The sequence below is a fragment of the Nerophis lumbriciformis genome, linkage group LG34 (assembly GCF_033978685.3).
Source record: "Nerophis lumbriciformis linkage group LG34, RoL_Nlum_v2.1, whole genome shotgun sequence".
Lineage (NCBI taxonomy): Eukaryota > Metazoa > Chordata > Actinopteri > Syngnathiformes > Syngnathidae > Nerophis > Nerophis lumbriciformis.
This window is the reverse complement of record NC_084581.2, coordinates 23,737,576-23,765,565: the sequence shown is the minus strand read 5'-3', so window position 1 is coordinate 23,765,565 and position 27,990 is coordinate 23,737,576. Positions and strand designations below refer to the sequence as shown.

Here is a 27,990-nt window from a genome sequence, read left to right as displayed (position 1 = left end):
ACTATTTGGGCCGTGAGCTTGTTAGTATATGAAATATATATATTTCATATGTCTTCAGTAACCAATTACTGAAGAAATGAACTACTTACTTCTACGAAGGAGAAGTCTTCCACTGTATATGACATTGCATTCATTCATTTCAACTTGATATTTTGGTTGTGTGAACATAAATACAAAACCCAAAACCAGTGACGTTGGCACGTTGTGTAAATCGTAAATAAAAACAGAATACAATATGCAAATCCTTTTCAACCCATATTCAATTGAATAGACTGCAAAGACACGATACTTAACCTTCGAACTGTTACAACAGCGTGGCTTCATAGTAAAAGAGTGCGGGTACTAGACTGGCCTGCCTGTAGTCCAGACCTGTCTCCCTGAAAATGTGTGGCGCATTATGAAACCTAAAATACCACAACGGAGACTACGGACTGTTGAACAACTTAAGCTGTACATCAAGCAAGAATGGGAAAGATTTCCACCTGAAAAGCTTCAAAAATGGGTCTCCTCAATTCCCAAACGTTTACTGAGTGTTGTTAAAAGGAAAGGCCATGCAACACAGTGGTAAAAATGCCCTTGTGCCAACTTTTTTGCAATGTGCCATTAAATTCTAAGTTAATGATTACTATACAAAAAATGTTTGTTTTTCAGTTCGAACATTAAATATCTTGTCTTTGCAGTCTATTCAATTGAATATAAGTTGAAAAGGATTTGCAAGTCAATGTATTCTGTTTTTATATACGAGTTACACAATGTGCCAACTTCACTGGTTTTGGGTTTTGTATATTAAAAGTTGCTACTAAAATATCCATCCATCCATCCATTTTCTACCGCTTATTCCCTTCGGGGTCGCGGGGGGCGCTGGAGCCTATCTCAGCTACAATCGGGCGGAAGGCGGCGTACACCCTGGACAAGTCGCTACTAAAACATGAAAAACAAAAGAAGAAGTTGCGTTTGGTTTAGATATTGATAGTAAAAACAGCATCTACAATTTCCTCCAAAATTCAATTAAAGGGTAATTAATAATAAAATACTAAAAAAAAGTGGTAAATGTTAAGAACAGTAAGGAAATGAGTTAAACAGAATCGATACCTTGTGCCTGGAAATGATACAATAAATTGGACAAAGCTTTTAGAAGTTGAGGTCCATTTTTAATGAAATAAGAGATGAATGTCCAAAGTCATTTTGCAGTCCGCAGCAGAATACGACAAAGAAAAGGAAAACATACACTACATCGGACTATTTGTGGCTTTGGCATTCCTTCCTAGAATATTAGTGGATTTTTTTTGTTTTATTTAATTTACATTTTTAATTTTTTATGATAGCTTAAATAGGGAGTGGTTTGATGGCGCTATCTACAGGGGGGAAAACTGCTGCAGCTCTATATCCAGCAGATGGCGCTGCCTCACAAGTCAATTCACTCAACATTTTCCAGCAGGAAGATACCTGTATGTTTTGTTAGTCCCTGTCTGAAATTGTTTCCCAATGTGTCAAACTGAATTCTAAATGTTTTTAAAAAGTTTGGGGGCGTCCATTATTTGCAGTTTTTCACCATTTGCAGGCCGTCTTGGAATATAACCCCAGTAAATAGTGAGCATCTACTGGACGGACAAAAAGTTGAAATGTTGAATGTTAAAAGAACACAGAAGTACCCTCACATTTTAGAAAGTATTTATTATCTTCTTATAAGGGAACTGCACTTTTTAGGGGGGAATCTTGCCTATCATTCACAATCCCTACGTGAGACAAGAAAACTTGTCTTTCTTTTTGCATGAATTCTAATTGGTAATATACGGCAAGTATACTGAACAAAAATATATGAGGGGGGGTATAAAAGCAGTTAGTATCTGGTGTGACCACCATTTGCCTCACTCAGTGCAACACACCTCCTTCACATAGAGTTGATCAGGTTGTTGATTGTGGACTGTAGAATGTTGGTTCACTCCTTTTCAATGGCTATGCCAAGTTGCTGGATATTGGCAGGAACTGGAACGTGCTGTCGTATATGCCGATCCACAACATCCTAAACGTGCTCAATGGGTGACATGTCCAGTGAGTATGCTGGCCATGCAAGAACTGGGATGTTTTCTGCTTCCAAGAATTGTGTACAGATCCTTGCAGACTTCCTCAAAAGGTTTCTTGATAAGTCGTGTAGACCGCCAGGAGTCGTCAGTTTAGAATGGAGGTACAGTTGTGCCTCACCTAAAGAGCGCAACTGGTTTTATAACCGGGCCAGTAACTAAAACACCCGTATACCAAATCAGACCCGCCCATTGAAGTTAATTGAAACCATCCATGCTTGGCCCTCCCAAAACAGCACAATTTTAAACACTTTCTTTCCCAGTTACAGTACAACTCCGTAAGTTTGCTTGATCCCTGATCATTCTACTTCTCCCCGCTTGATAGAGTATGGCATACCATTTTACCATATACTGTGTCCCCCCACCCCCCAGCAACAATGCATCTCCTTTGCAAATTTTAGCTCTATAGCAGGCCTGGGCAATTATTTTGCCTCAGGGGGCCAAATTCAGAGAGAAAAAATTGTCTGGGGGCCGGTATATCTATTTAGGAACACTAAAACAAAACCTCACAATAATGTCTGAGTGAATGCTAAAAACGTTATGACACACTGCCTTAAAAAACGGAATGACATTTTTATTTTTTTTACTGAATGAGACACCCAGAATGTACATGAAAATAAAGAATGTGGGATTTAAAATATTAACTATGAACGATAAAACACTGAATATTGACAACATATGAACGTCACACCCCCTCTCCATCGACATATTTTACAATCAAGCGAAACGCAACAAAAATGCAACAAACACAGCGAAATATGAACGCAAAGGGCAAAAAAAAAAAAAATCCCTCTTACTATCTGATATATATGATATATCACTAAGCTTTAGAACTTTGTTGTAAAAATCTCCTTCCGAGTCTGTCCCTGACACCCACATTTCAGGGTGGCCGCTCTAGAAACACTCTGTGGAAACGCTCCCCACCCACACTGCTTGGTGCCTCGTCTGAGCTGCTGTGACTTAGATTACCATAATAACTCATTAGATTACCATAGTAACTAATTAGATTACCATAGTAACTAGTATATCATGCAAAAGCGTAGATTCCAACCAATGAAATACTTTGTATAGTTCAAGAGTTACGGTCATTTGAAAACATCACTGCACATCATAATGGCAGCTACAGTTTTTATCTTAAAGATCTAAAAACGTATTTGGGAATTTCCGGCGGGCCAGATTGAAAAGCTTAACGGGCTGCATGTGGCCCCCGGGCCTTAATTTGCCCAGATCTGCTCTACAGTCAACTTGCTCGCCTCTTACACCGACAACCTGGGTTCGGAGCAGAAAGAAAGGAGAGCACACAATCGTTACACGAAGCAGTGATGAACACTAATCATTGCATTTAGCCGTCAAAATTGTGGGCCCCTGATTGGGTGGAGGCCCCATTGGGTACAGGTGCATTAAGGCAGCCCCAGTCTTTGCAATAAGTCAGTTTCGACTTTTCACAACAGCTCTAATATGACTCCATCACCCTCTTTTGGTGTCATTTTACTTGATCATATTATTGCCTTAATTGTGTATATCAGGGGTGCTCACACTTTTTCTGCAGGCGAGCTACTTTTCAATTGATCAAGTCGTGGGGATCTACCTCATTCATATATATAATTTATATTTACTTATTTATGAAACATATGTTTTTGTTAACAAGTTAAATATGTTTAATGATAATGCAAGCATGTTTAACACATATAGTTAATATTGTTAATAAGTTAAAGATGTTTAATGAAAATACAAGTATGTTTAATACATATAGTTAATATTGTTAACAAGTTAAAGGTGTTTAAAGATAATGCAAGCATGTTTAACACATATAGTTAATATTGTTAATAAATTAAAGGTGTTTAATGATAATACAAGCATGTTTAACACATAGTTAATATTGTTAACAAGTTAAAGGTATTTAAAGATAATACAAGCATGTTTAACGCTTATAGTTAATATTGGTAATAAGTTAAAGGTGTTTAAAGATAATACAAGCATGTTTAACACATATAGTTAATATTGTTAACAAATTAAAGGTGTTTAAAGATAATACAAGCATGTTTAACACATATAGTTAATATTGTTAACAAGTTAAAGGTGTTTAAAGATAACACAAGCATGTTTAACACATATAGATTCCTTTCTTTCATGAAGACAAGAATATAAGTTGGTGTATTACCTGATTCTGATGACTTGCATTGATTAGAATCAGACAGTAGTGCTGATAAGGTCCGCATTTTCGAATGGAGGAGAAAAAAAGTCCTCCTTTCTGTCCAATACCACATGAAAGTGGTTGCTTTTTGGCATCTTATTTATCCAGCTTCCGTACTCCTTTGTATACACTTTACAATAAATACATTGTTGGCAAACTCCGTAGCTTGCTAGCTTGTGCACGCCAGCTTTCTGAGACTCTTATTTTGGTAGCGCAAGCAGGATGAAGCAGAGCTTTTATTGTGCAACTGTGCACTCGGTCTTTGGAGTTTTGACGACAGGTACGGCGCCAGAGTCTGTTGAAATAAAGTGTTTCTCGCCTTCCTGTCGGTAATTTTAATGAGCTGGCAGCAGCCAGCGTCATCTCAGAAGACCCTCGGGTGTCGTGAATGTCAATCAAGTGACGAAAGTGACGTCATAGTGAAGATTTATGATCGCTCATTTTTAGGACTATTTTTTTAATGCCTGGCTGGTGATCGACTGACACACCATCCGAGATCGACCGGTAGCTCGCGATCGACGTAATGAGCACCCCTGGTGTATATAAACGTCACTGGCGACTCGTGTAGTAGTTTTTTTGTTCTGTGGGGGGCAGTAACACAACGGCAGGTTAGTTCATGGGCAGACTCTGCGTCGTACCACAGAAGAAGAACAGGACTCGATCCGTCCTCCATCTTGTGTTTTGGAATCCCACAAAAACATCTCAGAAAGCAACAAACATCGCAAGCGTCACCCATCATGGGAGCCGTTCTGGGCTTGTGCTCCATGGCGAGCTGGGTGAGTAGCATTCGCTTTTATGAAGGACGACATTATTGTCAATGTTATTGTTATTGTGTTATGCACGACCATGACTGCGCAATAACGACAAAGACGTAAGGCCGTGTGATGTTACTGTGACGCAGATCAACAACATCTTATCTAAGTCGTCCTTTTTGAAATGTATATTACTTTAGCCTAACTGAAACATGCAATTGTTTTAACTTTATGGTCCAATTACTCCCATTTTATGTCGCCAAACATTAGTGCTAAACATTATTATCGTATCTTCTAATTGTGGTCGTTTTCCTTGTTGAATGCCAAACATCAACGACATAAATTAAATAGCTGCAACAGTCAGGACCTACTCGCCTCTTTAACATTAACAATGTACTAATATTAACATAAACAACCAATGTTATTAACCCTGTGTGACCATGTCTACATTGATAGTCAGTGGTTGTCAAACTTTTTTCACCAAGTACCACCAAAAAGCTTAGCTCTCCAAGACCCACCATATTCAATCAATCAATCAATCAATCTTTATTTATATAGCCCTAAATCACAAGTGTCTCAAAGGGCTGCACAAGCCACAACGACATCCTCGGTACAAAGCCCACATACGGGCAAGGAAAAACTCACCCCAGTGGGACGTCGATGTGAATGACTATGAGAAACCTTGGAGAGGACCGCATATGTGGGTAACCCCCCCCCCCCTCTAGGGGAGACCGAAAGCAATGGATGTCGAGTGGGTCTGACATAATATTGTGAGAGTCCAGTCCATAGTGGATCCAACATAATAGTAAGAGTCCAGTCCATAGTGGGGCCAGCAGGACACCATCCCGAGCGGAGACGGGTCAGCAGCGTAGAGATGTTCCCAGCCGATGCACAGGCGAGCGGTCCACCCCGGGTCCCGACTCTGGACAGCCAGCACTTCATCCATGGCCACCGGACCTGTGCCCCCCCCCTCAAGGAAAAGGGGAGCAGAGGAGAAAAGAAAAGAAACGGCAGATCAACTGGTCTAACAGGGGGGCTATTTAAAGGCTAGAGTATACAAATGAGTTTTAAGATGGGACTTAAATGCTTCTACTGAGGTAGCATCTCTAATTGTTACCGGGAGGGCAACAATTAGACCAACATTAAAAATACAGTATGGTGGTAGGCCTAAGTATTCATAATAAGCAAGGCAGATGTGTTATTTAACAAGTATTATTAATGTGTATGACCACTGTAACAGTACAAACAGTTTGAACAGTAACACTATGTTTGAATATAGGATAACACAACCACATAATTAGATGATTCTTTGGCGTACAGGTACCCCAGGTTAAGGCCCCTTCTACACTAAGCCGGCTAAGGTTATCCAGGGTAAAGCCCACCTAACCTTATCCGTGTCCACACACACACAATGGTCGTTTAAGACCCCCCTTTGATTGATTGATTGATTGAAACTAAATGGTAATACCCAACTTGTTTAAGTCGGGGTCCACTTAAATCTTAAATTGATTCATGATACAGATATACTGTATGCTATCATATATACTATCATCATAATACAGTCATCACACAAGATAATCATCAGGGTATATACATTGAATTATTTACAATCCAGGGGGTGGGGGGTGGGGGGGGGGGGGGTGGTTGGGTTAGGTTTGGTTGTTATCATCAGTCATCAACAATTGAGAACAGAGAAATAGATATTGAAACAGTGTAGGTCTGACTTGGTAAGAGAGAGAGAGAGAGAGAGAGAGAGAGTATAACAATCCGGGGAGGGTGTTAGTTTAGTTTAGGGTTTATTAGTTTATTATCATCGGTCATCAACAATTGAGAACAGAGAAATGGATATTGAAACAGCGTAGGTCTGACTTGGTAGGATATGTACAGCAAGTGAGAGAGAGAGAGAGATAAGAAAAGTATCTACATTTGATTGTTTACATTTGATTATTAACAATCCGGGGAGGGTGTTAGTTTAGGGTTTATTATCATCAGTCATCAACAATTGAGAACAGAGAAATGGATATTGAAACAGCGTAGGTCTGACTCGGTAGGATATGGAAGAGAGAGAGAGAGAGACAGACAGAGAGAGAGAGAGAGAGAGAGAGGAAAAGTATCTACATTTGATTGTTTACATTTGATTATTAACAATCCGGGGAGGGTGTTAGTTTAGGGTTGAAGTTGCCTGGAGGTGTACTTTTAGGCAACTTCAACCTTGGCAACTTCAACCTTCGCCAGCCGGCGCAACGCGACGTAGTACGCATGCGCATACTAAAATGCGCACATCATAGTCACCTCCAGTGTTGCTTTGTGTGCAAGTTCTTAAATTCAATGTAACTTATCTGAACGATATCCAGTGTGGTGGTATTTCAATTAACTGGAATCAAGTGTGCTGTGGGGCCCTATTGTAGTGAATCACACCTGAGCCATCATAAATTCATCAAATCTTTATTGGACACAAGTAAACAATGTGACAAAGAACATTTGAAAACAATCAATCTAGATATCTGGTCAGGACACTCCTCACTCTTTTGTCTTCATCTTCATTGTCCATTCGTTTTTGGTGACTTTAAATACTATGGACCTAGACGTTGAGTCCGCGACATACATGGCGGACAATAACTGATACAGTCTGCTTTGCCAGTCCAAAAGCATTCGCCGTTTTCCGTAGTCTTCCCTCGACGGCCAGGTAATACAAAGCACACGCTACCTTTTTTATCACATCAACGGTAGCCCGCATTCTTGTTGACTCTCCTTCGACAAATGGACAAAGTTTTTCGGTAAGTAGAATCACAACTGACCTCGAAATTGGAAAGTTATTTTGCCGTCTGAGAAGTGTTGTATCTGAAATAGCTGCAATCGCTTTCTCTTAAGGTATTCATGTGTGATTTCCCAAGCGTCTGTACATGTAGAAGAATGAGCAACACGGGCATGTCTGGATGACTCGCCTTCATATTTCCAGTGGTTATCTCAGAGTTACGAAACCGCTTTATTATGAAGCTGGCTGTGGCGCGGTCTTTCTGGTGTCACTTCCTCTCCGAACTCTGTTTGTAAACAATCAATGAGCCCATACAAAGTTAAGAGCCGGAGATTCAAGAAATACACGGAGCATTTACCCGTGTAAAAAATTATCCGAGGGGAACCTTAAATGCTGGTTTAGTGTGGCTGAAACGGGGCTTAGGCTAAATAATTATTCGTTTAACTTTAAGGGGTTATCCGGCTTAGTGTAGACAGAGCCTAAGTATTCATTATAAGCAAGGCACAGGTGTTATTTAACAAGTATAATTAATTAGTATGGCCACTTTTACATTACAAACAGTTTGAACAGTAACACTGTTTGAATATAGGAAAATAAAACAATGTAATTAAATGATTCTTTGGCGTACCACTAGAGCAGGGGTCGGCAACCCAAAACGAAAGAGCCATATTGGACCAAAAATACAAAAAACAAATCTGTCTGGAGCCGCAAAATATGAAAAGACGCATATAAGTCTTATAATGAAGGCAACACATGACGTAAGTGTCTATATTCGCTATAATAGCCTACTATCAAAATGACTGTGTCGCAGGCTGAAGCAAATCTTCGTTGACAGAAATGTTGAAATGTAATAGTTATTCTACACATTTTTACAACATTAGAAACCATTAGTAAATCAGAGGCTACTCAGAAGGTGAGATAACTCCTGAAAATTACTGGCTTTTAATGGCCAAAGGTATAGATAGATGTGTGTGTTCATGTTAAAGGAAACGGCAGGCTGTCTTCTTTTAATAGATTTATTATAATCTTTGGCAAGCTAGGTAATGTTTGTCGTGATCTGAAACAACATGGAAATGTTTTCTGTGGTCTGGAACAACATGCCACACAAACAAATCTGAAATGCAGCCAATATTACATACAGATAATGTGTCACGAGACATGCAAAACTAAATTATATACAAAGAGGATACATGCAAATGATATTAAATGAGCTCAAATATACCTACAAAAGAGGCATGATGGTGCAATTTGTACATACAGGTAGCCTAAATAGCATGTTAGCATGGATTAGCTTGCAGTAATGCACTGATCAAATATGCCTGATTAGCACTCCAACAAGTCAACATCAACAAAGCACACCTTTGTGTATTCAGGCACGGTATTAAACATTTGGTGGACAAAATGAGACAAAGGAGTGGAAGATTTTTCATGTACCGTAAACAAACTGTTGTGTCACAGTCCACACTGTGGTGGTGGTTCAAGAACCGCCGAAATTAGTAGGAAAAAACGGTGTTCACCAAATACTGTCATCAGGTATAGCTATATTAAACAGTGGGCTTTCTAACAATTGAGAAGGTTTGTGTCATGTTTGTCCTCAAACAAAAAACATACTAAAACAAAACAAATATTTTCCCCCCATCTTTTTCCATTTTCAATCCTTTTTTAAAAATGCTCCAGGGAGCCACTAGGGTGGCACTAAAGAGCCGCGGGTTGCTGACCCTGCACTAGATGGTGCCCGCGTACCATTATATGTACAGGTACCCAAGTTTAAGAATGACTGCCTTAAGGTATATAGCATTTGAAATGTACTGATATACATTTACAATAATACAATCTTGGCATTTTAAATAGAGATCTACCGATATGTTTTTTCAGGCCCGATACTGAATGTTATCAGTCAAGGAGCCCGATAACCGATATTTGGAGCCAATATTTGGAGTCGATATTCATTTGCGGTAAAAGTTATTTAAACATGAATAGTATATGCTACCAAAAAAAAGGACAAGGCTTTAAATAGTTTTTTTTGTTGTTGTTTTGTTTTTACATTTTAAGGAAACTAATAGCAACAATGTTTTGTGCGGTGCTAAAGTTGTGGTTAATTTAGCCCCATAAACATTAGGGGAATTCACAAACATTTTTTTTAAGTATCAACATTTGCATTTCAAAAATAGACATACAAAATGGAATCGGTAAGATCTCATTTTGGACAAAAACTGGATTTCCCGGAAAAAATAAGTTTTGAAACTAAGCAGAAGATATATACTGTGTATAAGCAACAAACACTGCACAAGGAAGATAAAGGGGCAAATGGGCTGGTGCTGGAGCAGTGTTTATAACTATACATTACTAATTACTTTTTTTTATGCTAAATACTGGTATCATATTTGTATGTATTGTATCTGCCGATGTAGTTATGTTACAGTTGTTAAAAACAAAAATACTGATACTGATAAAAAGAGGCTGACACCAATATATGTGAAAATGCCAAATATCAATGCAGATAATTGGTCGATCTTTGATTTTAAATGTGCTAATATTAACATGAATGAATGACTTTCGTTTTTTCACCTTTTCTGGGCTAATTTAAACATTAATTACATCTTCTTGGTATTTGAAATGTGTTAACATGTACATGTATCTATATGTATATCTATATAGATATATATACATACATACATACATACATACTCATCGATTACATCTTCTTGGTATTTGAAATGACATACATTCTTTCTTTCTTTCATCAAAAATACCCACCATAGTAATAAAACGCACATGTAAAGTTTGAAATGTGTGAACAGTAACATGAATGGCATATTATTTATACTTTTGAATTGTGCTAATAATAACATAAATAATATATTGTAACTACTTTATCATTTTCAAATATGTCAATATTAACCTAATTGAGGTGGTGTGGCTTGCACAGATTCCTTGTTTGTGCGGCAGCGCCCCCTGCCTGCTGTGTCGCTGCTGTCCGAGTGGGAACAACTCAACGGTGACTCGCCTCATTTACGCCTTTTTCCTGCTGCTGGGAGTGGGCATCGCCTGCATCATGCTGATGCCAGGCATGGAGGAACACTTGAAGAAGGTAACAAAAGTGAACATTGAAAAGTTGTTGTCATTATGGCACACATTCTTTCCAGATTTATGTCCATGTTTATGGACTTCAGGATGGTTCGACAACTGCCAAAAGCTTCTTTTCTAGCACACCCTGGAAACTGTTTGTGACTTTTGTGGTAAAATGATGTCCTAAGCTCCTTAAAGTACCAGTATAATGAAAAAAACAAGCTGACTTAATGTTTAATTGTTTTATTGTATCCATTAAACCATATCCAATTGTATTTCCAATCTGCAAAGTATGTGAAAATATTGTCTAAACAACACAAAATGCCACATCTTCATTTAAAATTTTCCGAATGTCTTTGGCAATTTCAGTAGATTCAGGGTTTGAGGACATCACGGGGGAACTTGTCTGCACTCTGACCATATCAGCAGATGAGTCATACTGGAAATATGCAAAACAATAGAAAGAGATATGCTGTTTATCATTCACAATCCTTATGTAAGACAAGGACACATGTGTTTTCCTTTTTTCTATGCATTTGAAATCATAAATGAATGTAAAAAAGACAGCTAACAATCGAGTCAATAGGGGTTCCTCTATTCCGCCCACAAAGCCTTTTAAATAACCATCCAAAAACTCGCCAAAAATACTCCATTTACATGTTTTGACCTGAATATTAAGTACATATTAACACTATTGCCATAATAAGTGCTAACCCAGACAAACTATTTGTTTGCGGTGCATTAATAATAGAGAGCTAACTAGCTTATGCTGCTATATTGGACCGGCCGTTGTTCTGCTATTGCTGGTGCTGCATTGCGTCACAGCTGGTGGAAGTTAATTCTAGATTATATATCATGCCTCTCATTTGAATAAAAGGAGGATTAAGCCATAAAACTAGAAGTTGTTCATCTGTGACATTCAATTTATACTTGGAGATGGAGACAAAGACACAACAACCAAAGACTGATGTGCAGGCAGCAACTTTTCCTTTTAAACCTACATGTGGATTATGATTAATTGGCATCTAAACGAGACGATATGAACATCCTATCAGTGGTCATCCCAATGAGAGAAGACATTGTGCAGTAAGTGATCTTTTTTTTAAAGGTTCGTAGTTTGTATTTGTTGTTCAATACGAAGCAATAATGCTACATGATGCTTAGTATTTCACGAAAGCTGGATTCATTGAGCAGAGCTTCTAAAACTTGTAGCTTTTACTCCTTATGTTCATACTCAAAAATATAAGGTTCTGGATCATCATTTGTCCCAAAGTAATCGTTGTTGGCCCTCACAAAGTCTGCATGATTTGCATTGTTGTTGGTGGGGAAGGGATATCTGGTTCCCACCTCTATGTCACAAATCACATCATTGGCTTGTTCATTTGGCTAGGGAATCTCTGAGCTTTATACTATATTGATCATATCTATTTACTCAGCAACTTTGGAAGTATTATGGTGTTATAAATCAGAAATATATGATAGTAGCTTCAATATAGAGGCAACTTGTTTTTTTTATTCTACTGGTACTTTACTTTTGGGAACTAAAAAACCCTGACTCTTTTCAGTAAGCTGAACTGGAGGGGTCTGCTTCTACAAGCATTCCATGCTTGTAGAAGAACAGTATCATCATCACCATCATCATCATCAATGGTCAGGGAGTTTGTGTGTTTACTCAGACACATGAAAAATTGGGGGAGAATATTGCTGCCCTGCAGTGTGAACTTGGTCTTAAAAGAGAGAATCATTGCATGGAAGTTTTTCCTCCTTTACTCCAATTTCAACTGCGTTGACCTTTGTTGTGTTCATGTCTTCCTTTAGATTCCAGGATTCTGTGAGGGAGGAATGGGTTCATCCATTCCCGGAGTGGAAGGCCACGTAAACTGTGACGTGTTGGTCGGCTACAAGGCTGTGTACCGCATTTGCTTCGGAATGGCCATGTTTTTCCTTCTCTTTTCTCTGCTCATGATCAAAGTCAAGAGCAGCAAGGACCCTCGAGCTGCACTGCATAACGGGTGAGAACAGACACTGCAGCAAACATACATATTGACTAGGGATGTAACGATAAATGGTATTAATGGTAAAAGCTTTAAATTAAAATGATCATAAAAAGGGGATTGCACTTTGATCAACTCACGGACCTGTTGGTGCCAGCTCACTAGCTTAAACGCTAACATGAAAACAAGAGTCATTAACATCTTTCTCAATTAAGAAACAACATACCCCAATCTAAACTTGTACAAACACATTGCTTTCTGAGCAACTAAGATATTAAACTAACATATTAAATCATATTTAAATCTTGAAGTGCTACATTACAAACCAGCATTTAAAACAATAAAAGCTTAGCTATTAAAACAGATAGTTAGACTAAAAAACTATCAATGAAGCATAGGAAAAACATAACATGCGAAATAGTGGGTTTTCCAACAGTCTGTACTTATTTTAGTTATTAAAAAAAAACCTAGTCAAAAGATTTCAGTGTGTGTATAAGTATGTTTTGAGCACATTCAACAATATTGCAATAATAATAGTAATAATTTTGGTCACGCTTACCTGGATATGACATTTTTATATTGTTACATTCTTAATATTGACATAAACTCGTATCGACATAAATCTTATATTCATTTGCGGCCTTTAATGGTTTATTTGAGCCCTACTTTTGATTGATTGATATTGTTCATCTCCAATACTTAAAATTGTCTGCACAAGTTCTCTAATTTCCACGTGGCCAACATTCTAAATGCATGTTCAAATATATAAACATCCACCCACACTAATATTTAGTAACCCTTAGCAAGTTTCACCTCTGCTTTATCAATACCTTTCTTTAATAATCATAATAATTATGTCTGAATATTTGTCCACTCTTCTTGGCAGAGTTTGCTGGTTGGTTTCCTGGCATGGGCCCAGCTTTTTAGCACTGTTAGATGTAAGGATGTTGCAATCAAGGTTTTATGCTGCCGATTCAGATACTGATCATGAGTGAGACCGTCCGATACCGATCATATATATTAACTGTAAATTTTCAATGTATTAACGGTGAGTGTTATTGACCGTATAACAATACTTGGTCTTATTCTCTGGCAAAGCAGGCACATATTGAGTAACAATGCATACCACCGCAGTTCCATTATATATAATTTGTTTCAGTGAGTGCGAACCGGAAGCACCAAAGCCGCATTTGTGAAAGACCCAAATAAATTCAAACTTGTTCATATCTTGTTTTTTAATAAGTCATTGAAGGTGCACATTGTGTACCGGTAATCATTCTCTCATGGTAAAAGAAAGGTTCAAATAAGTCAATAAAGGCCCAAAATGAATATGAGATTGATGCCAAAAATAAGCGTATACAAACCGTTGACCTACGTTTAACCTATGTTTGGTTATTTCATGAGCCTAAAATTCCCGTAGGTATGAAAGTGAGTGTATAACATTTTAAATTGGTACTTTGAAGGTATAATTGTCTGGTCATTAGTACAGGGTATATTTAGCATTGTGCCTCTGTACTGACAGTATTTAAAATCCTTTTCCTTTTCAGATTTTGGCTTTTCAAGTTTGCAGCGGCTGCTGCCATCATCATCGGATCCTTTTTCATTGCAGAGGGTCCCTTCACAACTGGTAACTCACATTTCTATACACAGTACGGTACATGAAGTAAATTTTGCAAGTGCACGCATTTGGACCCTTGTATCCGCTTGTACACTTTTATACTCTCCAAGTCCGCATTTTGTTGTTTTTCGCCAGTTTCAGTTATGACTTACATATGATGCCCAACAGTTCACAAATGTTCAAAATTAAATCTGGGGTACGCGCAAAGTGTTATAATGAGAATGACAATTTATGTTGGACCAACACGGGATTGTTGGTCGACAATTAGAGAGCCTTTAGTAATGTTTGTTTCTATAATATTATTAGTTTCTATTTAGAAGTTCTAAATAAACAAAACAGTACAGTAATTTGTCAATAAGTTTAGCAAATGGAGTTTTAACTGCCATCTATCTACTTTTAAGATAGGCTTCATACTCTTGTATAAAAAATGTGAAGCATCAACATTTGTTTCCCGAACTATGCAGACATTTGTGTGCAAAAAAGCATATTTTGTTAATTTGTTGAAATTCTGTCCTTTTTTGTGGTTAACTCTATAATAAGCACTTAAAACATTGGTAGCAAGTTCATGAAAACACAAGTTGCAATGTTACTGAAAAAATCAACTGCAACTTTTGCTGCAGCATTCTGAAAAAGCTGCTACAAAGTCAGGCCTTTATAGGCTGCAACATTCACAAGTTAGTGATATATTCATTGAGAACATGTCTACTTTTTTTATTAATGTCATTATTGAGATGCTTTGCATGTAACCTTCATAGAAGCTTCAAAAATGCTTGAGTCTTTAAAGTTTATTGGACTATATTTGAGTTATTTTAGGTAATGTAAATGTTGCGTAATCGAGTCAACCAAAACTAAACTACATTTCAATTAATTTACTTGACATAAATGACACACTTGAATACATAAAAAATACTGGCTCTTGGCGTGGTACACTTAAACTCCAGGGCACATAATCCATAATCTTGTGTATTAAAGATAATTTGTGGCCATTTTTCTCAACCGATCTTGAATAGTTTTCAAGAGTCGCTGCACTCCAGGTGAGTCCCCTATTCAGTTTTGGGTTGTTCTGACGGACGTTCTAAAAGAGTAGTAGATAACTGTTGGAGCAACTGAAGCTGATTGTAGAGAAGCGATTGTAACATGTCTTTTTCTCTCCTCCAGTGTGGTTCTATATCGGTATGGCTGGTGCATTCTGCTTCATTCTCATCCAGCTGGTTTTACTCATTGACTTTGCACATTCTTGGAATGAGTCATGGGTGGAGAAGATGGAAGAGGGCAACTCTCGCTGCTGGTATGCAGGTATGCACTTTGACCACACTGAAAACTGAATTGCAACATTTCATACCTGGAACAGTTGCACTAAGGAGTATTTGTTATGTTGGCAGCCCTGTTGTCAGTCACAGCACTAAACTATGTGCTGTCTCTGGTGGCTCTGGTCCTGTTCTATGTCTACTACACCCATTCTGACGGATGCACTGAGAACAAGGTCTTCATCAGCATCAATATGCTGCTCTGCATCGGAGCCTCTGTTCTGTCGGTCCTACCTCAAATCCAGGTAATACATATTTTTTCCACACGTTTCAAATTAATGCAAACTTAATATGCATAATCAACATTAGGGATGAAACTCGAAACCGGTTTTTCGGGTTGTTCGATAAGAAAAGAACCGAGTCCTCGGACTCGAATCCCTTTTTGAGAACCGGTACCCGTTATCGAGACCACTATAGTAAAGAAAAAGAGTTGGTTCTTTATTCGAATCCCTGGGAACGAATCCCGTCCCGACCAGAAATGCTTTGTGAGACATCACAAGAAATGACGTCACGTAGCTCAGTCATTAGGCGCAGATAGTGAAAGCAGGAAAAACAATGGACCGGAAAAAGCGCTCCAAGGTGTAATGAAGTTCAAAACAAAAAGTATAATCCAATGAATAACTTTACTGAGAGATTTGAGCAGGGTACAAACACATGACGAACACTTTTACGACCAACCGGAAACATAGCAACCAGGCTAGCAACGCACCTCCTTTACGGCAGCTATCGCAACGTTCTTAAAGCAACCGCAGCACATACATATATACACAACATATATGACATGATCTCCCTTTTTTAACTTTTGTTTTTCTTTCCTTGTAAACAAAACAAAATCACACTGTATATGTGTTGTCTGTCTAATTATAAATAATGCAGACGAGGCGTGTTGGCTGAGTTCTTGACGTTTACTTTCACAGCGTGCTCATAACCTCATTCTTAGCTGCTGGGTGGCGACATGCAACAACACTTTTCGGGGCTACCGCGCATGCTCGTCACTCCCGTTTCATGCTGGGTAGTGCAGTTGTTATTTTCCCTAGCTCATAACATCACACCTTTCCCCCTATAAAGAAATAATGTTAACTCAATAAAGTGTATTTCTTTTTTTAGCTTTAACTTTTCATTTTTTAGCACTGTAACCACATTTGCAAACAACTTTTCTCTTCATAGAATTTTCTTTCAATAAAGAAATAAAGTGCAAAAATGTCAAAGCATCATAACAAACAGTTATGTCAAATAGCAGCAGAAGTGCACTTTTTGGAGAGCTGTATTATTTTCAGTTTTGTGCCCAAGGGACTGATTTTATTTAACACTATATTATTATTTATATACCTATAGTGATCACAGAGACAGGTTGTTTTTGTGTTTCTGTATATATTTGTTTTTCTGAAAAATCCCACTTAATATACCTTTGGTAACAACAGTCAATATTTATTTATTTTATTCTATTTTTTTAGGGGGGTATTTTTTTCTTATATAATAAAAGTGAGCTTTTGTTAAACCAAATATTGTGTGTTTTTTTCCATATACAACAACCTATCCGGACTCGATAAGAGAATCGATAAGGAATCGGTTCGATAAGAGGATTCGATAATAGGCTTGAACTCCATAATTTCTTATCAAACATCATCCCTAATCAACATTGGTCCTGAACTAAAGGTTTGCGTGTATTAAAACAAATGCAAAGTTGATCTGCTGAGTCTATGTGCAAAAGATTGTGTCTCTTAAATGAGCAAAATAGAGGGTGCAGTCCATTTAGCGTGTTAGTCTTCATGTGTATGCAGAATATATGCTGATTATCAGAACGCCCACAATACTGGGAGGAAGAGATGCAATTATGATTATTTAGCACTATTCTGCGGCCGCTGTTTTGCGTCTATTTAGCACGTCTAAAATGCGTTAAAACTGTAACAGTCAAACACAAATGGCTATGAGAAAGGAGGCGAGTGCACTGCAAAGACACGATGGAGAGAGAATACTGTATGTGCGTGTCAACATATTTGGACTGTCAGAAATACAGAATATTAAGCCATATCGTCATATCAGCAATATAATTTTATTATTCTGTATAGAGCTGCACGATTAATCAAAATCGAATTGACATCGAAGTTTTAATTTGTGCGGTAAATAACCATAAGGGTTTTTTTCTTCTCCGCCATTGACCGGCATTTGAGTGACAGCTATCTACGCCAATCAGAATTTCTGAGCCTCGTGTTTGTTCGTCTCTCGCTTCAAACAGGAAGAAAGACGTCTTACTTTGTTCATGGCTCTCAGCACCTGAGCCTGTTAAGTAACACAAATTAGGAGGAAAAACATATGGTTATAAAGCCAAATGTCCCGTTGTGGGAATATTTCAGCTTTAAATCGGATGGGCGATATGAGCCCATCAACACAGACGAACGAGTGAGAATGCTGTTGTGATGACAATAAACAAAAACACAACATCTGACCTAATTTTTCCACTAGGAAAAAAATGCACTTTAAGATGTTCAATATCTATTTAAGTAAAATTTCTGTTTACGTAATTTTTTGACATGTTTTTTGTTTATTTATTTAGGATAACAAACTTACTTACATTCCAATTACACTACAATGGTAAACAATTCTACAGTAATGTGATGACAAATAAAAGTTGATATCCTTTTAAATGGTTAATTGTGTTATTATATATTATGATTGCATTACATTATAAACATTGTATAATTTTATCGAATATTTCTTCAGTTTAAGAGCATGATGTAGACAAAAAGTCTGTTTACAGAAAGCCAAAGATATTTTCAAGTAAGTTATTGCATATTCTAATGTGTGGCACCTTGAGACAAGAATATGTTGATTGAAAGTCTAAAAGTAACATGTCTCCCTTCACTCATTATTTTCGCAGTTTTATGCATTTTTATGTGTAAAATATAAAAGCCGAATCGCAATCGCAATTTTGGAGAGAAAAATTGCAATTTTTTTTTTTCTCAAAATCGTTCAGCCTTAGTTCTATAGCTGCGTGATGACTTGAGGAGCTCATTCAAACAAATTAGATTGATTAGATTTGGTGTCTGCCAGCATTTTTTAATGGCGTTAACTTTTTTATACATAAAAAATCCCATCTTGCTATATGCAATTTCTTGCGTCTGGATCTTTCTAGATGCACCATCAAAACACCGGTGCCTCCCAGAGCACACATTCGGCGTGCTAAAAATAGGTTCTGATGTCTAGATCACACTTCTGTATCGCTCAGTAAAGGTGGTTCATATTATATTTGTCTGCTGCATATTCCACAACGTAACGGAACAGCACAGACTGGACCATTGGAGCATATAATAACATGAATGTGAAGGGAAATGAGTGTCTCCATAGTGACAGCTGGTATAATACGCCTTTGAACTTAATTGCGCACACAGTCTTAGTAGATCACCAGCAACACACCCACTAATTGTACTCACATTTTTTTTTACTTTGTGCACGCTATTTAGTACTATTTGGGTCTTAGTAGATCAGGCCCATCGTGTTTGTATATGTTTTAATTACTGGCATCTGTTATGTGTGTTTGTTAAGGAGTCCCAGCCCAGGTCTGGCCTGCTGCAGTCGTCCCTGGTGACCTTGTACACTATGTACTTGACCTGGTCTGCTATGACCAACGAGCCTGGTAAGACCTGCCTTGAAAAAAACCCCAAGAAAACTAATCAATAGCCAAAAGCACATTTTGGAACACAATGTTCAAAAGTTCAAAGACCCCGTCTTTTATGTTTGTAAATAGTTGGACCCTGACGGCAGAGGTGGTTTTAGAAAGACATCTTTTTTTTTGTCCATTTGACAGTGAGATCATACAAACACAAAACAATGGACAATAAACGCAGGGACAACCTGACAGTTGGAACTTGGAAGTAATTACCAAGGTGGATATAGCTGCAGCTGGAGAATAATAATAAAGCCATACAGTAAAGAGATTGAACATGATACTATCTTAAGTAGTTTATCTAATGATTACAGTACTATTTATAAAATTAAAAAAAATCAAACAAAGACATTTAAACATCCTTCCCTTGTCACCAATGTTTAGTTAGTTCCAACAATATTTAGTGATATCAAGTTACAGTGGCAAAGGCCCAGTGGAGGACGAGATTCACCCCGAATACATCCAGGTTCTGGGTGTTGTGGGACTGTTGTGGCTGACACGTCTCTTCAACATAGCATGGAAGTCTGGGGCGGCACCTCTGGATTGGCAGACCGGGGTGGCAAGGGGGACCAAAGGGTGTGTTCCAATTTTATAGAGGGATCACACTTCTCAGCCTATTTTATGACCCATGGAAGATATGGACCAGTAGAAAAATATATTAAATGTTAACATTTGTATTTCAAATGTAACCTTGCTCTGATTATAATCCCCTCAGGTATCAAGGCAGAAAGGAAAGGAAATGTCAACCATGGAAAACGCTCAATCAATGTAAACACAATTCTATAACCTCAAAGTCTTTAAATCAAGGTGAAAAAATAAGTAATATGTAAGAAATGCTTAATAAAGTGTAACAAAATAGTGCAAATTGTGAAAATGTAAACAGAGAAGCCTGAGAAGAAAAATTTTGCAAGTTTATTTCCAGGAAGTTACGCAGTTTGTGTAACATTTAGTTTGGCCTGTTATTCTAATTTAGGTATGGAAAATAATTTATATTATGCAGTAATTATTACTGGACCAAATTATTATATTAAAGTAGCATATTTTATATATTTTGTTCTTTATTTTACTTATAAAGTCCAGCACTTTAGTTCCTACCTGTTTTCGTGCATCCTAATAGGGAATGGAGGGTTGGTTAAAAAGAAAAGATGAGATTGGCAAAGTTTCGGGGAGACTCTTCCTGTTTTATCAACAATTTATTTGCTCTCTGCAGCACTCCATTTACTTGATAGTTGATACTGTTACGTAATGGGCTGTTTAGCATGTCCCTCCAATTACTCACTGACCACCTCCTGTTTTATTAGCTTACCAGACCGCGAGTGCTTCATTTTTCCTGGTTTCCTACGACCAAAAAATATATATGTATATCCAACATTTTATGGAACACATTTTTTTTATTGATCTCAATTAAGTGTATATTGCAATAGGCAGCATGGTGGATCAGGGGTTAGTGCATGTGCCTCACAATACGAAGGTCCTGAGTAGTCCTGAGTTCAATCCCGGGCTTGGGATCTTTGTGTGTGTAGTTTGCATGTTCTCCCCGTGACTGTGTGGGTTCCCTCTGGGTACTCAGGCTTCCTCCCACCTCCAAAAACATGCCCCTAGGGATAGGTTGATTGGCAACACTAAATTGGCCCTAGGGTGTGAATGTGAGTGTGAATGTTGTCTATCTATCTGTGTTGGCCCTGTGATGAGGTGGCGACTTGTCCAGGGTGTACCCCGCCTTCCCCCTGCGACCCCGAAAGGGACAAGCGGTAGAAAATGGATGGATGGATGGATGGGTCTATTGCGATATATATTTATAACATTTTATGGGCCCAGCCCTTTCCTGTATTATTAGAATAAACGTGATTCCATAAAGTACCTACACTTGGTTCTGATTAATGTTCTTTTCCTATCACAAACCACTTTTCCCAAGCAATTTTTGTCTCGTGTGTCACAGACAGGAAGTGTAACCCGAGCCTTCTGGGCATCATCGGGCTGAACACCACCACCCCTGAAAGCCAGGACCACGTAGTTCAGTGGTGGGACGCCCAAGGCATTGTGGGCTTGATCCTCTTCCTCATGTGTGTCCTGTACTCCAGGTGAGGAAGCTGTACGTTAATGCCACAAGAATCATTTTTTTCTGTGCTTGACACGATCCCTACTCCTCCAGCATTCGAAACTCGTCCAACGCTCAGATTAACAAACTCACTCTGACTAATGACGAGTCCGCTCTGATCGATGACGGGCCCCAGACGGAGAGCTTGGAGGAGGGTGGTGGCCCCAACCGAGCTGTGGACAACGAGAAGGACGGAGTCACCTACTCCTACTCCTTCTTTCACTTCATGCTGTTCCTGGCTTCGCTCTACATCATGATGACTCTCACCAACTGGTACAGGTACGCAAAATATACATCTACACAAATTACTAGAGATGTCCGATAATATCGGTATCGTTTTCTTTTTTTTTTTTTTTTTTTAAATTAAATCAACATAAAAAACACAAGATACACTTACAATCAGTGAACCAACCCAAAAAAACCTCCCTCCCCCATTCACACTCAGTCACACAAAAGGGTTGTTTCTTTCTGTTATTAATATTCTGGTTCCTACATTATATATCAATATATATCAATACAGTCTGCAAGGGATACAGTCCGTAAGCACACATGATTGTGCGTGCTGCTGGTCCACTAATAGTACTAACCTTTAACAGTTAATTCTACTCATTTTCATTAATTACTAGTTTCTATGTAACTGTTTTTATATTGTTTTACTTTCTTTTTTATTCAAGAAAATGTTTTTAATTTATTTATCTTATTTTATTTTATAAATTTTTTTAAAAAGTACCTTATCTTTACCATACCTGGTTGTCCAAATTAGGCATAATAATGTGTTAATTCCACGACTGTATATATCGGTTGATATCAATATCGGTAATTAAAGAGTTGGACAATATTGGAATATCGGATATCGGCAAAAAGCCCATCCATCCATCCATCTTCTTCCGCTTATCCGAGGTCGGGTCGCGGGGGCAGCAGCCTAAGCAGGGAAGCCCAGACTTCCCTCTCCCCAGCCACTTCGTCCAGCTCTTCCTGTGGGACCCCGAGGCGTTCCCAGGCCAGCCGGGAGACATAGTCTTCCCAACGTGTCCTGGGTCTTCCCCGCGGCCTCCTACCGGTCGGACGTGCCCTAAACACCTCCCTAGGGAGGCGTTCGGGTGGCAAAAAGCCATTATCGGATATCCCTACAAATTACACATCCAATCAAAATATGCAGTACATGGAAACAAAATAGTCTCAGGTCACAAGATGAGACGATATTAGGTTCGTGACGGTGTTAATTTCGTTGACTAATAATTTTTGTCTTAGTTATTGTCAACACCTACTGTACTTTATTTCAAAATGAGACGATAACTTATCAAAACAAGCACAAAACACAGTTGACGAAGACAATGACAAAATAAACTGACATTTAGTCAAACAAAAACGACATGAAAATGTTGACAGAAACAAAATCCAAGTATATTTAATTTGGTCTTGTAGATTGGTGGGACAAGTTTGCAACAAATCCAATCACAGCTCTTTAACAGCGCATGAGAGAAGGAAAGAGAGCCATCCATCCATCCATCCATTTTCTACCGCTTATTCCCTTCGGGGTTGCGGGGGGCACTGGAGCCTATCTCAGCTACAATCGGGCGGAAGGCAGGGTACACCCTGGACAAGTCGCCACCTCATCGCAGGGCCAATACAGATAGACAGACAACATTCACACACTAGGGCCAATTTAGTGTTGCCAATCAACCTATCCCCAGGTGCATGTCTTTGGAGGTGGGAGGAAGCCGGAGTGCCCGGAGGGAACCCACGCAGTCACGGGGAGAACATGCAAACTCCACACAGAAAGATCCCGAGCCCAGGATTGAACCCAGGACTACTCAGGACCTTCGTTTTGTGAGGCAGACGCACTAACCCCTCTTTCACCGTGCTGCCGGAAAGAGATGCTTTTTTTTTGTGAGATAAGGAAGTTGGATATCTCACCGTCAAATCAAAACTGGATGCATTTAATACATTGTATCTAGAAAGTGTTCACAGTGCTTCACTTTTTATGTTACAATCTTATTCCAAAATGTAATACGTTCATTTTTGTCCTCAAAATTGTACACACAATACCCCAAAATGTTTTTTTTTCTTATTTATTCAAACTACATAACGACTTGTCCAGGGTGTACACCGCCTTCCGCCCGATTGTAGCTGAGATAGGCTCCAGCGCCCCCCGCGACCCCAAAGGGAATAAGCGGTAGAAAATGGATGGATGGATACATAAATATTCACAGCCAGGTTGATGTTGATGCACCTTTGGCAGCAATTCCAGCCTCAAGTCTTTTTGAATTTGATGCCACAAGCGTGGCAGTTTCACCGCAGCTCCTTTCAAGCTTCATCAAGTTGGATGGGAAGTGTTGGTTTTCATCCAGGATGTCTCTGTACATTGCTGCATTCATCTTGGTCTAGTCAGGGAGGCTCTGTCAGAGCTGCAGCATTCCTCTCTGGAGAGAGGAGAACCTTCCAGAAGGACAACCATCTCTGTAGCAATCCACCAATCAGGCCTGTATGGTATAGTGGCCAGACAGACGCCATTTCTTGGTAAAAAGTGTACCAAAATGCATCTGAAGTATTCTCAGACCATGAGAAACTAAATTATCTGGCCTGATGGGACCAAGATTGAACTGTTTGGTGTGAATACCAGGCGTCATGTTTGGAGGAAACCAGGCACCGCTCATCACCAGGCCAATAGCATCCCTACAGTGAAGCAAGGTGGTGGCAGCATCATGCTGTGGGGATGGTTTTCAGCGACAGGAACTGGGAGACTAGTCTGGATAGAGGGAAAGATGAATGCAGAAATTTACAGAGACACATCCTGGATGAAAACCAACTCTTCCCATCCAACCTGATGGAGCTTAAGAGGTGCAAAGAGGAACGGGCGAAACTGCCCAAAGATAGGTGTGCCAAGCTTGAGGCGTCGTATTCAAAAAGACTTGAGACTGTAATTTCAAATTACATGTACTGTAATTTGTTTGCTGACTAAAATGTCAAATTTGGTCGGCTAATTGACTAAAGTTTCAATGGATTTTAGTCAAAAGACTACAACCAAAACAAAATTAAAAACACTGCAGTGATAAAATATGAGGAGATAAATACATTTTTAATTTAAGTGGCTGTTTGCAACTTGTTTAAAGTTAGATATTTCAAACCAAAACACTTCCAACAAGAACACTTCTGTATGTTACCTTGGTTTAACACAACATATACATTTTTTAAGAATTTTTTTTTTACAAATAATGAGTCAATAATATTAAATTATTAATAACTTTCACAATTATATTGACCAAAATTGCTGGTCGGCATGAGGAAAAAGTCTGAATACCTAACAGGCAAGATGGAGAACCGTATTTAAATGTGACTGTACTGTTCCTGTGCAGCCCTGACTCCAACTACGAGGCCATGACCAGCAAGTGGCCGTCTGTGTGGGTGAAGGTTTGCTCCAGCTGGATCTGCATGGCTCTCTACGTGTGGACCCTGGTGGCTCCTCTCGTCTTGGTCAACCGGGACTTTGACTAATACACACACAAACACCTCCATCCTCAGCTCCACGTGTGTTTTCTTTCCAGAAAATGACATGCTTGTTGTTTAAAGCAGACTATTTCTTTCTTACTGTTACTCCTCAGCACTGTTGTGATGTTCCCATAGTACATATTGCAAGTATAGTACATTTACTATGTATTGTAAGTATAGTACAATTACCATGTGTGCTATGTAATGCTCTATTCACACTTTGTTCTCTAGTAAAACTGTTGCATGATTTTTATCTGACATGAATTCAAATAGTATACATAAAACGGAAGGATGGAAGACTTTCTACAATATTTAAATATTTCTAAAGTGTTCTTCCAACCAGGTTTGATCGGCCAGAAGAGGAAAGGGACTTTATCAAAGTGTCTCAATACTTTTGTCCCTCGTATATGTCACATGATGTATACTGTACATACTGTATTATGGATACACAATGAATTATTGTCAATGCTTGTGTGTTAGAAAATGTAGACACACACACCCACACACGTGATGTGCTGATAGTGAATGAGTTTTGTTTTGGTAGGAAGCCTTTTGAAGCCTAAGTTATTTGTTGTTTCCACACTTGATTTACTTTGACTAAATGTATTCTAACCTCATCACATAAAAACAAATTTTGTGTTTGAATAAAAATGAAAATGACTTTTGTGGGCTCCTTCATGTGACGAACCAACAGCTGCTGTGGGGTCACTCACAAGTCATGTGACCAACAGAAATAAAACCAAGATGCAGGCGTGTGAAAGTATTCACATTTCTTATCGTGACACTTGGTGGTCAAACCTGACAAAACACTTTGATCTCTAATGCTGTAACAGGTCATGTTCATAAAATACATTATTAATGAAAAAGCACGGCGGTACGGGGGTTAGTGAATGTGCCTCTAAGAAAGTCCCGAGTTCGATCCTCCGGCTCAGGGTCTTTCTGTATAGAGTTTGCATGTTCTCCCCGTGACTGTGTGGCTTCCTCCCACCTCCAAAGACATGCACCTGGGGATAGGTTGATTGGCAACACTAAATTGGCCCTAGTGTGTGAATATGAGTGTGAATGTTGTCTTATCTGTGACTTGTCCAGGCTGTACCCCGCCTTCCACCTGAATGCAGCTGGGATAGGCTCCCCCACCCCGTGACCCTAAGAGGGACAAGCGGTAGAAGATGGATGGATGGATGTTAAGTCAAAAAAGGCTTATTTAAAAAAAAAAAAAAAAACTCGAAAAATCCTTTTTTTTTAAAAAGAAATGTCGATTTAAAACCAAATTAATGTGAATCAAAAAAATATTTTGATTTAAAACCACAATGTGAATTCTAAACTATTATTGATTTACAACTTATTGTGGATTTAAAACCGTATTGTATATATTAAACTTAATATGTATACAAGAGTACATTACTGTGTATTTAAAACTAACATATTTTAAACAGTGTAATTATGTATATCAAACAACATTAGTGTAATTAAAACATTGTTAGTGATGGTCAGATGAAGCCTCATTAGGCGTTGAAACACTTGAGCCAATTAGTTGGAGAATCTCTCGAAACTTCAATGCATGCTACGGCACAAGACTCCACCTGCTGGTCAAATGTATAATTACAACCACATAATGTGTGATGCATTGGAATGTTGAGTCTATTATGGCTCTTAGAAATTACATTGCATCCCAATAAATGTTTTACAAAATGGTTTTGCTAGTTAAATCAACAAAATACAATAAAATATGTGAGTTTGTATTTTGCCAACATGGTAGAATCACATGGTAGGGAAGGTTGTATCATGTTTTTCTGTCACTTTGAGGTTGTGGTCACCTCGGCACATTTGAGCCCATCGGTGTGGATTTACAATGTATTTAAACATATTATTTGTGGATTTAAAAGTATTATTGATGTGGATTTTGAATCAGTATTTGTGTATTTAAAATGTTATTACTTATACATTGTGCATGATGAGTTCCCCACTAAATTTCTAAAGAGATGATGCTACCTAAGAAGCATTTAAGTCCCATCTTAAAAGTCATTTGTATACTCAAGCCTTTAAATAGACCCCCCTTTTAGACCAGTTGATCTGCCGTTTCTTCTCCTTCGTGGAGAGGGGGGAAGAGATTCGGTGACCACAGATGAGGCTGCTAGCTGTCCAAAGTCGGGACCCAGGGTGGACCACTCATCTGTGCATCAGTTGGGGACGTCTCTGCGCTGCTGACTTGTCTCCCCTCAAGATGGTCTCCTGCTGGCCCCACTATGGACTGGACTCTCATACTATTAACTAGTTCCACTATGGACGGGACTCTCACACTATTATGTTAGATCCACTATGGACTGGACTCTCACACTATTATGTTGGATCCACTATGGACTGGACTCACACTATTATGTTGGATCCACTATGGACTGGACTCTCACACTATTATGTTAGATCCACTATGGACTGGACTCTCACACTATTATGTTAGATCCACTATGGACTGGACTCTCACACTATTATGTTGGATCCACTATGGACTGGACTCTCACACTATTATGTTAGACCCACTATGGACTGGACTCACACTATTATGTTGGATCCACTATGGACTGGACTCTCATACTATTAACTAGTTCCACTATGGACTGGACTCTCACACTATTATGTTGGATCCACTATGGACTGGACTCTCACACTATTATGTTGGATCCACTATGGACTGGACTCACACTATTATGTTAGATCCCCTATGGACTGGACTCTCACACTATTATGTTGGATCCACTATGGACTGGACTCACACTATTATGTTGGATCCACTATGGACTGGACTCTCACACTATTATGTTAGACCCACTATGGACTGGACTCACACTATTATGTTGGATCCACTATGGACTGGACTCTCATACTATTAACTAGTTCCACTATGGACTGGACTCTCACACTATTATGATAGATCCACTATGGACTGGACTCTCACACTATTATGTTGGATC

At 38.7% G+C, this 27,990-nt stretch overlaps 1 protein-coding gene across 1 annotated transcript; it reads left to right on the top strand.

The window, feature by feature from the left end:
• Positions 1 to 4,888: 4,888 nt before the first annotated feature.
• Positions 4,889 to 25,682, top strand: serinc1 (serine incorporator 1). Its single transcript, XM_061929632.2, has 10 exons — positions 4,889 to 5,051; positions 10,712 to 10,873; positions 12,670 to 12,863; positions 14,393 to 14,472; positions 15,622 to 15,759; positions 15,846 to 16,015; positions 19,314 to 19,404; positions 21,374 to 21,515; positions 21,587 to 21,811; positions 24,889 to 25,682. Exons 1-10 carry the CDS (start codon positions 5,013 to 5,015, stop codon positions 25,025 to 25,027), a joined length of 1,380 nt encoding a protein of 459 aa, XP_061785616.1. The 5' UTR covers positions 4,889 to 5,012; the 3' UTR covers positions 25,028 to 25,682.
• The last annotated feature ends 2,308 nt before the right edge of the window (positions 25,683 to 27,990 follow it).